Source organism: Pteropus medius, unplaced genomic scaffold (assembly GCF_902729225.1).
Source record: "Pteropus medius unplaced genomic scaffold, Ma_sr-lr_union100, whole genome shotgun sequence".
NCBI classification, from domain to species: Eukaryota; Metazoa; Chordata; class Mammalia; order Chiroptera; family Pteropodidae; genus Pteropus; species Pteropus medius.
In genome coordinates, this window is record NW_024352004.1 from 536,182 (window position 1) to 548,930 (window position 12,749).

Consider the following 12,749-nt stretch of genomic DNA (forward strand, 5'->3'; position numbering starts at 1 on the left):
CCCCCACACACTCGAGATTGAAGAAAGAGAGAGAAGCTACCTGGAGACTTAGCCTGTGAACGTTTCTATTAGAAGCCTGGTGGTGGGCTCATGGGCAAGGTCAAAGATAGTGAGAGACTCCACCATTGCCTTTCATGCCTTGGTTTTCTTGCTTGTGTGTATCTGCACATACATACTCATCACATGACTGAAACAGTAAAAGCAGAGTATTTCTTGATATCCAGATGCCAAGACCCACTGTTTCTGCTGCTTTGTAGGATTTCTTGTCTGCTGTGGAGGATGCGGAGAACCAGTTTGCTGGCTTATTGCCTATGAATGCTAGATGCCTCAGACCTGTCCCTTCCAAACCACAAGAGACTGTGCAGGCACAGTCTTCCAGGCAGCTGCCATCATGCCCCACTGCTCCTTCGGAGGATTTGGACCTACCAGCCCTGGGACTCCGCCTTCCTACCTCCAGCATGCTCAGGGCTGTCAGGAGTCCACCTTTCACAGGAACAACCTCCCTAAAGCCTGTCTCAACTTCTGGCAGCTGGATTGGCAGCCAGAGAAGAGTGACACTGACAGAAGCGCTCCAAGAGCCAGCAAGACCCCAGTCCTCAGCATCCCACCCCCTGTTTACCTTTGATACCCAACAGCAGGTGATTGGTGGTTTTGAGGGACCCGAACAAGATGAATTTGATAAGGTCCTGGCAAGCATGGAGCTGGAACTTGGAGTTAGCAGTGAGGCCCCAGGAATCTTGCCCACCTGGCAGCAGGAAGACTCAATATTGGCTAAAAAGGTTTGGGTAGCTGATCAGAGCAGATCTTGCCAAAAGGGGCTCATGCCTGCCAGCCACATAACTGGTATCATGTCAGCCCAGGGTCAGCCTCCGGATCCTGTTGACTGCTGTAGGACTCCACAGCCCCACACAAGTTCTGGTGCCACGGGTAGCCTTCCTATCCCAACTGCCTCGACAGTTCCTGCTCAACACCCCCACTGGGAGGTCTGTCCCAAAGGTCCTCCTCTGCAAGCACCCCAGTCTCTCCAAGCTGCTGGCAGGACTGTTCAGAGCAGCCCTCAAAATCGTGGCCCCAGGCAGCCATTCCAATCTCCAAATGCTTGCATGAGTGGTAAATCTCATTTTCCCGGTCCACGAACTCCCAACTCAAGCTGTTCTACTCCTTCAAGAACTGTCTCTGGATTTCTTCCTCGAGGTTCCTTACAACCCCAAGCTCCAATGTCTTCTGTCGAGTCTCCTGTCAGCACCCCGAAGGGACCCCATTCCTCCCTCTTTCCCCAAGCAGCTCTGCAGACACCCATAGTCACCAACCACCTGGTGCAGCTGGTCACTGCTGCCAACCGGACACCCCAGCAACCCACCCGAACCGCCACCCACACCAAAACACGCCGCTTCCCTGGCCCAGCAGGGATCCTGCCTCACCAGGTGAGTGACAGCTTCTTTCTGTCAGAAGCCAGAGCCATCCAGGACACTGGGGTGGGCAAAGGGGAGAAGCAGAGTTCAGCCCTGTTAAGTCCCAGAATATCTTCACTTCTGGGGGGAGTGAAGGAAGGAAGGAAGGAAGTGCAGAGGGGTAGGGTCTTCAGAGCTGTGGGAGGATCAAAAGAAGTGGGAGGGCAAAATTGAATACTTGAAAAACCATATATAACAGGGGTGCTTAAAGCCCTGGGAACGACAATTTTCATACGTTTGTTGAGCACCTGCTATTGCTAGCACTGGGGCAGGAAGATTTTATTCACTCGTATTTGCTAGGGACTTATATGTGTTGGGCAATTTACTTGGAACTGAGAATGCAGAGATTAACATAGAAATAGTTCCTGTCCTAAGGAGCTTACAGTGTAGTGGAAGAAGCAGATGCAAACAAATGTTTATACATAAATTGCACAGTGTGAGTAGAGGTCATTCCCTGGATACCGGGAGACACTGGGCAACTTGGGCTTGCTGAATGGACAAGTAGGAGATCACAGGTGCGTGTTTTGGAAGGCTGGGTTCTGAAGGACATTTCAGCAGTGGGAAGACAGGGAAGAGCATGTGCAAAGGCACATAGGTGTAAAAGCAGAATGCTCTCGGAGAGCCACAGAACAGTTGGTGTGTGGGGTCAAGCTGGGGCTGCGCTGAGAGTTTGGATTTCAGCAGTAGTGAAAAGACAGGAGCCATCAAATTAGTCTTGGATCAGGTCCCAGATCACTGAACTCTGAGGACCTGGTGTGGTTGTGGCAAATGAATCCTTTTCTTCCCATTTTAAAGGTGTTTGAAACAGTTTCTGCCTATAAGTTGCTCTTTGCTAGCACTTTAAGAGAAATCCAAGGAGGCCATCTGCGTTCCTCCTGGGCTAGATCTCTGTAAGGAAAGATTAGGTCCCTGAGAAGGGACTTGGGGAAAGCTGTCCCTCTGCATATCACAGGCCTCTCTATTCAGGTCATTGCCCCCTCAATGGCCTGAATTTTGTCCTGGGTTTTGCTCCTGGGTAGCCCTGGGTTTTGTGCTTGGGCCAGCTCCGGCTTCCTCACATTCCCAAAATGATCCCCAAAGTGTCTTTTTTTGAGCTGCCAATGAGGCTCCTGAGATTTCGTTAGGAGAGATGTAATATGTGTTAATTGTCCCTGATAGTTTCCTAACTCATTATGTAACCCAGACAAGAAGCTGCACTTGTAAATAACAGCTGCTGAGCTTGCTTTCGCCTTCTCCTTCTCTCTCCCTCACCCTTGTAGCACAGTGGGAAAAATCTGGAGGAGATCATGGTTTCCACGCCCCAGACTCCGACTCATGGTGCTCTGGCAAAATTCCAGACAGAGGTAATGAATTCTGTGCAAATGTTAATTTTCTGGGCATCATTTAAGAGTGAAAGACATCCATCCCTGCGTGTTTCCAGAGTTGAGAATCAGAGTTGATGCTCCTAGGGCTGTTCCCTGGGGTCACACACTAAAGGGCATTTGGGGAAGGCAGTTTGGGGAGATGGCAGTTTTACTGGCATGAAGTGAAGCCTGTCCTGATGTCAGCCAGGTGTTAGCCGATGCCATGGGTCCAGCCTTCTTTCCCATCTAAGAAAGGAAGATCTGGCTAACTCCATCTTTCCTCAAGAGGAGAGTGGAGTAAGTACTGGGAAATTGTATCTCAGTAACCCTTCCTCTCAGGCTTCTGGAATTAAGCTGAGAAGGATCTGCCTTCATCTGGCCTTTAATGGGTTCCCTTTCGATGCGTAGGATCCAGTCTCCCTCCTCCCTGGAATTCTGGTGACCTGCTCTGCCCTCAGACCCACTTTTTCTTTTAATTCTCTCTAGCAATTTTTCTCTTTGCTGCTGCTCCACAAATCCACTGGTCCATTTCATAGCAAAGTAGTAAATACTCATCTGGATCAAAGCATTTTTTTTAATATAAGAAGGTTAATAGTTAAAGCCAGAGGCATCCCAAGTAAAACATGACTGGTTTCAAAATGGCTAAGGCACTCTGGAAACCTATAGAGATATATGAGGGCTCCCTAGTCCTAAGACTTTTTAAGTCTAATACAAGAGACAAGTATGGATAGCCTTTTGCTTTAAAGTCAGGACCTGATTTAGCTATTGCTGCTAAATGAAAGATATGATATGTGACAAGATTTCACATACCATTTTCTGACCTTGGAGATAAAAAAAAGGAGAGACTGGCCACCATGTTATAGGGAACTCACCCTTTCTCCCACCCCTCCATCCTGCCTCAGGGGAGATCTGTAGCAAGGTGGACTCATTAATACAAGCTCCCGCTCTGCTTTGTGGTACCAGATTGTGACTAGTTCCCAGGCATTAGTGGAGGAGGATTTTGAACGAGGGCCCTGGCTGACCATGAAATCTGCTCTGGGCCTAGATGAGAGAGACCCCACCTGCTTCCTCTATACTTATAGCATCATCATGGTGCTGCGGAAGGTAAGTGTCCTGGGTTCTGACACCCGAAGGGAAGACCATTTCCCTGCCCCCTCCACTGACATACTGCCCTGCTCCACCTTAGGAAAGGGGCTCCTGTTTGCTCCTCTTACCCCAGGCCTGTCTCTGAGCAGCAGCATGAAGTTTCTTTGGTCGTATCTTCCACTCACCTGCCTTTTTACTACCATCCATGGTATTGGGCACCGTGGGTATTGGGCAGAAGGAGAGGGTGGGTTATGGGCATGTCTCTGCACGTCTAGGCCCTGGATAGGGTACAATAAACACAGTGCTACCCCTAGAGTTCCCTAGAGGTCAAGGGTCATGTGCAGATTCACGTTAGTACATATACAAACATATCCCTGCCCGCGGCCTGCTATGATGGAGCTCTATATAGAAACATAGAAAAGAAAGGAGGCGAGGGAGAGAAATGAAGGACTGCCAGAGAGATGGGATGAGCCCTTTAAACTGCCCCTTTGCCCTCCACAAGAGAAGATCATCACCACACCTATTCTCTGCCCTCCTCCCCCCCAATTTGCTCTAGCACAATTGGGAACGTTATAGGTGGGACATAGATAGCTCAGCAAATGCCTTTCCTTGTAACCAGGCCGCCCTGAAGCAGCTTCCCGGGAACAAGGTCCCCAACATGGCAGTGATGGTCAAGTCCCTAACTCGGAGCACGATGGACGCCAGTGTGATTTTCAAGGACCCCACAGGTGAGGAGTCAAGTCCTGGGAGTTTCTGATGAGCGGCCTTGAGATTAGGTGGTGAGGAGGGGTCACCCTCTCCATTTGTAGATGGGAAAATTGAGGCAGTGAGCAGCCTGCTTCCCTTGGGCCAAAACCAGTCACTGTGCTTCCCTTGACTCTGACTAATGGGCCATTTGGTATTTGCAGGAGAGATGCAAGGCACGGTACATAGATTGCTGCTTGAGACACGCCAGAATGAGCTAAAGCCTGGCTCAGTGCTGCTGCTAAAGCAGGTATAGGGAGCTGCTCTCCACCCCGCCTGCCCTGGAGGAGGCCCCCGAATTGTCTGTGTGACCCCTTCCCTCCCAGTGCCCAGGCAAGGGGTAGCTGGACTGGTGCTGGACCCAGCTTTACTGGAGGTGGGAAAATGCCTGATTCCCATTCTTCAGAGGTGGATGGGGAAGGGGGTTGGGCGGTGAGGGGAAGAGGGTATGGTAAGTAGTTCTACTCTGGTACCAGAGCTGGGGCAGGACTGATTTGTGTGACCCTGGTACAGAGGCCACCAACAGAGAGGTACACAAGGACCAGGTGGCCATCTGGCAGTACTTAGTGCTCCATCAGGGCACTGACTTTCCCCTTCCTCAACTCTAGATTGGAGTGTTTTCTCCTTCACTTCGAAACCATTACCTCAATGTGACGCCCAACAACCTGGTCCATATTTACAGCCCAGAGTCTAGGGACAGGAACTTCCTCAAGCTATCTCAGCCCTTCTCCAAGGTAAGAGGAGTGGGATGGAATAGGGACTTCTGGAGCCACTTTCTGCCTGGATCTTATGATTTCTTCCCCTTCGCCATCCTGAGGAGCAGAGGTATAAAGCGGGTAGTTACCCTGAACTGAAGAGAAGCCTTCGGGAACAGGGCTATCTCCTCTTTTCTCTGGTCCAGCCGCCTGCCAGATGGCACAGTAATAGGACCTAGAGGAACAAGTAGCTTCTTGGTGATCCCTGAGTGTCTGATGGCAGGCTCGAACATCGGAGAGGATAAGAGTCACTTGAGAACTAAAGTCGAGGGTCTCCCAGGGGATGGTGGCCCTCAGTAAGCGACTGAAGGTCAGATCTGTTACAGGTGGCAGTGCAAAAAACAGTGAGCTACACATGGCTTGTTAGGTGAGCCAGCACTTGTTCTGTGTCTTCCCTCTTGGCCTCCTCCTCTGCTAGGTGAGGGGGCACCTCACGGAACTCAGGTGAGGACACCTCCTTTGGGAACTGAGGTAGACTGGGCTTCCAGGCAGCTCTACTCCAGGGTGAGAGTGCAGAGCCTGGCCTTGACTTGGCACACAGTGTCCCCTCTCTGGTCACCCCCGCCCTTCCTGGGATCCTGGGCTAGAGACCTGGATCATGTCCCTGCTCTGCTGGTAATTTGTAATGTGATCTTGGGCAAGTCCTGTCCCCTCCCCTGCTGTAAAACGAGTAGATTAGACTTGATGACTTCTAGTCAAGTTACATCTTTAGTCCTGACTTACTACTTCCATTTTCCTCATCTTTCTCTTTAACCTTCCACATTGTCTCAAAAGCACCCCACTTCAAAAAGAGCTTTATTTTTTTTTAATTTCATGTCATCCATACTCATTGAACAAATTGAAATGGTACAGAATAAATCAAAACATCAAACTTACCTCTCCACTCCCATTCCCTAGAGTTAATCATGGTTAATGGTTTATTTACTAGTTTTAATTACCTGTCCATATGTTAGCTAGTTTGGGGGTTGTTAACAACTAATTTTTAATCCCAGGCTAACTCTTCAACATGTTTCTGAATGGCGTCTTCACTCTCTGTTCCAGTTATATAGATTCTCTAAAATATCAGATACCAACAGAATTAGGAAAGAAAATCGGCCAAAAACGTTTTTTGTTTTTTCAATTATCTGCTGTTTTGGCTCTCTGGCATTTCAGCTCTCTCACCTCAGCATGGGTCTGGGTGACTGGCCTCTGCCACACTCCTCCATCCTATCTTTCCTGAGCCCCGGTATATTCTTTTGAGATTGTCTAGGTGGCAACAGTACCGTCAAAGGGGCTTGAGAGGCACAGGCATTGGTAACTGGATCCTCTGTCTCCAGGGTCCAGGAAGCTTCCATGGCAGCCTCCAGCATAAGACTTCAGAGCCTGGGGAAGGCCTCAGAACAGCACAGAACCCAGAGGCAGGGGCATCCCCCGAGGAAGAGCTCCCAGAAGCAGGTAAGGCAATCGGCCTACCCAGGAGCAAAAGAGGTTCTCCATCTATTTCCTCTTGAATAGCTCAGCCAGATTCTTCTGGCTGCATCTTGTTCCTTCTGTGAATCTTTGGATCTTATGGAATCTTACAGAAATCAAATGTGGTGTCTTCTCTGGTAAGGCTACAGGCCACAAACTAATTAACAGTGTGATAGGGGCCACATAAAGTGTGATCTGCTGGTCTTCCCCATTTCCATGTCATGTGCTGTTAGCTGTTAGGAGATGGACTGACATCATCCTTGTGCCACACCTTGAGTCTTCTGTGGGCTGATGGCCAGAACATAGAGACAGATTTCCCTATCATGACTAAGCTCAGAGGCCCTCAAGGCAGTGCCGAGTAGTCTAACACCCATGTAGTTAGGATGGGACCAGGATACAGACCTGAGAGGCCCAAATACAGACCTCTTAGGGGAACTTATTCCTCAGGAGGCAGCTTCACCCAGGTGGAGCCAACACAGTCCCAGTCTGGTCCTTAGCTTTTTGATTCCATAAATTCAACCCTTGAAAGTAAGCTTGATGACAAGCCAAACCATCAGAAGGTTGCTGGTGGTCATGGAATAAGAGTGAGGAGAATTGCCTATAGAATATTGAGGCTAGTGTCACATCTCCACCCTAGGGACAGACCTGCCAAGCATGCAGCTGCTAGTGGTGGCTAGACAGGGCTCAGAGACACAAATACTAATTCTTATTCTGGTCCCCAGTTTCCTGACTGCTCATTTCCCTTCATTTAGCATAGTGATTCTCCAAGCAGTCATAGTGTAGCTGATGAGGGGCAACTTTTTTTGTTACATTGTTACAGTCAAATTCCAGTCCTACTTCCCTGAGAACAGTGCTGGTCACCTTATTTCCATTTTCAGTGTGCCCCCAAACTGACGTTATCCTTCCAGCAGCAATGTTTATCAAGTGCTCTGTGTCAGACTGGGAGCTGGCTCTGCGGGTCGAGTTTCCAGTCTGACTTATACAGCTGCCTGATTCCAACCATTAAGTGGGAGTTTTCTAGTTGGAAGCTATGGCTATGGCATCACATGGAACCTGAGTATGCTCACCCTGGGCAAGTGCTTTGACCTCTTTAAACCCTGTTCTTTCAGGTAAAGTGGGGAACTGCCACAAGATGCCCTATGAAGGGGTACTATGAAATGTAAATGAACTGATGAGTATAACCTGTATGGCCCTGTGCCTGGCACAGAGCAAGCACTCAGTAAGTGTTAGCTAATATTGTTAATAATAGGAGCAATAGGGATTACTGAAGTCAGCCTGGTTTCCAAATTCTCAGACATAAGCACCCCATCTGAGAACCACAGTCAGGATCAGTTGCTTTCATTCCCTACGCCCACAGGGGCACTTTGGGGAAGGGGATAGTGTCATCTCCCAGTCCTCAGATGAGAAACCAGATTAACGAACCATGTGATTCTGAATGCATCTAATGGCTTTCCCCAGCCTCATTTCTCCCTCTGTCCAATGAGGAGGTTGCACAGGGGACCTCTGAAACCTTTCTGCTCAGGCACTGCCTCTGGATAGAAGGAAAGGAACCATCGAGGCCAAAGAGAATCTCTTTCTCTGCAGAATAGCCTGGGCATTTTGCTCCTGCCTCTTATTGTGTGTGGGTATGTAAGGAGCAGAGGGAAAATGGAGGTCAGGCCAGGCTCAGGCCTATTGGCCCGAGCAACGTTGCCCAGGGAGAGCCACCTCCCAACTGTGCAGCCAGGTCCAGGCCCTCCTATAGGGAAGGAGACTTGGACTGGAGTCACATGGGACACTAATGTCACTCAGTCTTTCTAACCTCTCCATCCCCACTGCAGATGACCTGGATGGACTCCTGAGTGAGCTCCCCGAGGATTTCTTCTGTGGGACCAGCAGCTGGGACTGCCCCGAGACTGGGCACCCACCATGAGCAGGCAGCCTCTGAGCACTCAGGCAAGGCTCTAGTTTTGTCTGATCATGCCCAAGGAAGAGGAAGACCAGCATGATTGCAGAATAGGCAAAGCTCGGGACTTCTTTGGTAGCTTCCACCCTGAACTCTTTCCCTGAGAACACCCTCGTACCTTGGAATCTGCACTGCTGTCACTTTGGATCTTTGGCCTACCAGAATTCAGCCCAGGATTGGCTCTCCTGCCCTGCTGTCCTCCAAGCCCTGGGGTGTATCGTTCTTTCTCCTCCTGCCAACAGGGAAGGTGTGACACTCCCACTTCAGCCTGACTTTAGAAGACACTGGACCTGGTTCCTTCACGTCCTAGCCCCAAGACCGCTGAGGAGTCTAGAGGAACCACACTACTGCAGTGACAACCTGTCCCTCTGGACAGGGAAGGAATAGACTCAGCCTTGCCTCTGCTTTGTCCCTTGAGGCCTGTAGCTGCCCAGCTCACCTGTGTCCAAGGTGCCCAGGTGCAGGGGCAGGGGTGTGGCTGCGGTGCCTTGTTTTGAAATAAAGTAGCCAGCTGCTTCACCTGCTTCCCTCCTTTCCACCTTTGCTGCTCCTTGTCCTGTTTGTCTTGCCAGTGATACTTTGACCGAGGCAGAGACAAGCTACTCATTCTCATTCTCTCTCCCTCTCTCTCTGTTTCTCTCTCTCTGAACTTTTCCTTTTAGACAGTTTTAGATATACAGAATTATTTCCAAGATATTACAGAGAATTCCCATAATACCCCATACCCAGTTTCCTCTATTATTACCACCTTAATGTTAGTATGGTAGCTTTGTCACACTAAAAGAACCAGTACTGACATATTATTATTAACTGAACTCCATACTTTACTTAGATTTATTCAGTTTTCCCCTGATGTCTTTTCTCTGTTCCAGGATCCCAAATTACATTTAGTCGTGTCTCTAGGCTGCTATTGGCTGTGGCCATGTCTCAGACTTTCCTTGTGTTTTATGACCTTGGCAGCTTTGAGGAGTATGGCTCAGGCATGTGGTAGGGTGCCCCTCAAATGGAATTTGTCTGATGTTTTTTCATAAGTATGTGTTTTGGGAAGAAGACCACAGAGGTAAGGTGCTGTCCTCATCACATCATGTCAAAGGTTGATCTTAACCTTAGTCACCTGGCTGAGGTAGCGTTTGTCAGGTTCTTCCACTGTAAAGTTACTCTTTTTCCTTCTGCCTTTCCGTACTGTCCTCTTTGAAAGGAAGTCACTGTGCAGCCCACATTGAAGGCATGAGAAGTTATTTTCCACCTCTTTAAGAGCAGAATATACACATAGGTTTTATCTGAATTCTTCTGCATGGGAGGTTGGTCTGTTCACCCTCATTTGTTATTCAATCATTCATTTATATCAGTGTGGACTCATGGGTATTTGTTTTATGCTTTGGATTATAATCCAGTAGTACCTTATTTTGTTGCCAAGCAACTCTTGGTCATTGTAGTTTCTCTGTACTACCTTTCAGACCAGAGTTGGACAAGGAGCATGGTTGGGGTGTAAAAGATCTAATTATACTAAGTTGGCAACCTTGTTTTCCTTTTCTGGAACGAAAGGAAGAGAGGAAGATTCTCCTAACTCATGGATGAAGGGGGTGTGGGTTAAAGGCCCTAGTTTGACCACCAGCCTCTCCTGCCTCTTCCTGTCTTCACAGCACTGAGTTGGCACCCTCCCATGGGCTTGGTACCTAAACCACCCCATGTCTCTGGCCTGCAGTGCCCTCTCCTGCTCAACACCCTTGAGCCCTGCTCTCTAATGCTCACAGTCCTAACCAATATCCTGGTTTCTTGTGGTGTGCTTCGTCGCCCCACAGGTTCTGAGCTCCAAGAAGGCAGCCTGGGCATCCACTTGCCTGGCACTGCTCCTGCCAGTAGATCTGGGATCCCTGTGGGCTCATGTAAGCTAACACTAAGGACAGTTTTTCTGCCCTCAGGAAGTTAAGGCTAAGGACAAAAGACAGAACACATGGTCTCTCTGGGGACTGAGCTGTAGTCAGAGCACCTTTAGGCCTCTGTGTGACAGGGCTACAGAGAGGCTGGGCCCACAGGCCATGACTATTGTGTGCCTCAGGAGGGAGGGGACGCCTACCTCATCTTGGGTCCTCTTGACCTTACCCGGCCTTGCCAGCTCCCAACCCTGGGAACCCAGCTGTGGGTGCTCAGCCAGGCCGTTGGCGGGGCAATTAAAACACGGAATAGGTTCCAAGAGGGTTAATCACAGCTGCATTTATAGAGGCGCCTTTCTCTGAGGATCTGCAAGCCCTCGTAATGCATGATCTCATTCCACCTCTGGGATCCCCACCCTGGAATACCACCAAGAAGCTGGGGCCAGAGTGGGTGAACAGCAGGGTATGGGCTGTGCAGCAAACAACCTAGGCTGCTGCCACCCACTTGGGCAAGCGAATGAGTGCTGTGGCAGAGAACGGGAGCCCTCAGTCAATGCACATAGGAGGCCAGCCTGCTGCACCAAGTGCTCCCAAACACCAAGTCAAGACCTACCGTGTGCCAGGCCTTGCTGGGACCAGAAATCCAACTGAACATATTCACAGCCTCCTCTGGAGCCCACATCCAGCATGGCAGACTGTTGTCTACAGTACACTGGGATCAGTGCCTTACGAAGTGTGTGGATTGGGAGTGGCTGGAACTGGAGGAGTTGGGCACCTGGGGCTGCTGCAGGGATGTTCCCAGAGCAGGTGACCTTCGAGGTGGACTTTAAGGAATGAGTCAGAAGGGAATGGCGGGGAAGGGAGAGGAGCCACAATGAGAATGCTATGTGATATGAGGCCAAACCAAGGAATCAAGACTTAGTTGGAGAGGGCAGGTGTCAGAGTCAGCAGAAGTTCTCAAGATAGGAATTAACTTTTAGTTAGGTCATTCCATTTGGGCAGTGGAGCAGAGAGGTTGTGGCCAGAGGAAGGGACACCAGATAGGAAGTTGGGCTGGTCCAGGTTAAAGTCGTTGGGATGGTAATTGCAAATGTGAGAATGAGAGCTGGAACTTGTTTGTGTGAGGGGACCAGAGGAAGAAGTCGGAGATAACAGAGCAGGGGCTGCTGCTGAGCCAAGGAAGGGAGGAAGCACAGGGGCAGAGGAGCCAGGAGGAGCCCACAGTGCTGAGGGAGACAGACCAGCGTCTGCAGCCAAGGTAGGATGGGGCTGGGCCAACCCTGAGGGGCCAAGAGGCTCACCCACCTGCACACCAAGCTCTCGGTTTAGGAGAGCTTCTGAGGCAGGGGCTGGCATCCCTCCTGCCTACCCTTCCCTGGCTTGTCAACCATACCAGCTAGTTCTATTTCACGGCCTCATTCCTCCCCCTAGAGGCTCCTGGAAGCACAGCGGCTTTCTCCAAAGAGTGAAGGAGTTTGTGGCTTAAAGGTCTCTTTGGTTGGGAGTCCCTAGAGTTGCAAGGTCAAGCCCTTGGCCCTCAGGCAGGCATGTGAGCCTTTTTAGGATCTGGGGCAGGAGGGGAGGAGGAAGAGGAAAACAAGACTCACTGAAGGCAATTTCTAGAGACTACGTGTCCTACGTGGAGGCTGAGGAGAGGCTCTCACAACTGTCTTCATCCTCATGTGGCCACAATAGCTAGAGCCAAAGTGTGTCATCTGTGGAGTCAAGCCGTTTGGGGGTCCTAGTCCTAGCTCCACCCCTCACAAGCTCTGACTTTGAGTAGTTTCAATGAAGGACACAGCAAATTCCCTGAGTCGGAGAGGAAGCTCAAGCCCTACACACAGAGAGAAGTGTTCTTTGCTGAGCTCAAGAAAGAATTCAAAAGCCCACCAAAGTTAGAGTCAAAAGGAAAGTTTATTAGAGAAGAGACAAAGCAGATGAGAAAACAAAACAAAACAAAAGCCCCAAGTCTCAGGGAATCCAGTTTATACATCATTCTTAGTTTCTGTGAATTATAGTTTAAAGACTTTGTTTTTTTATCTTTTTTTTTTTTTTTTTTGGATACGGGCATACAATGAGAAAGGATAGGTATATGTAGCAAG

The 12,749-nt window shown here is 49.6% G+C and overlaps 1 protein-coding gene across 2 annotated transcripts in view; it reads left to right on the forward strand.

Annotated features, from left to right (window-relative positions):
- The window catches only part of HROB (homologous recombination factor with OB-fold), a 12,993-nt gene extending 3,498 nt beyond the window's left edge, over positions 1–9,495 (forward strand). Inside the window, exons 3-11 of one of the 2 annotated variants that reach the window (XM_039846657.1) lie at positions 258–1,424; positions 2,711–2,794; positions 3,758–3,898; positions 4,500–4,608; positions 4,789–4,874; positions 5,233–5,358; positions 6,696–6,813; positions 8,649–8,763; positions 9,016–9,495. In XM_039846657.1, the coding sequence (XP_039702591.1) occupies positions 258–1,424; positions 2,711–2,794; positions 3,758–3,898; positions 4,500–4,608; positions 4,789–4,874; positions 5,233–5,358; positions 6,696–6,813; positions 8,649–8,740 (1,923 nt within the window). In that variant the 3' untranslated portion in view covers positions 8,741–8,763; positions 9,016–9,495. Of the gene's footprint in view, positions 1–257; positions 1,425–2,710; positions 2,795–3,757; positions 3,899–4,499; positions 4,609–4,788; positions 4,875–5,232; positions 5,359–6,695; positions 6,814–8,648 lie in introns of both variants that reach the window. The other variant, XM_039846656.1, reaches the window with a different exon arrangement.
- The last annotated feature ends 3,254 nt before the right edge of the window (positions 9,496–12,749 follow it).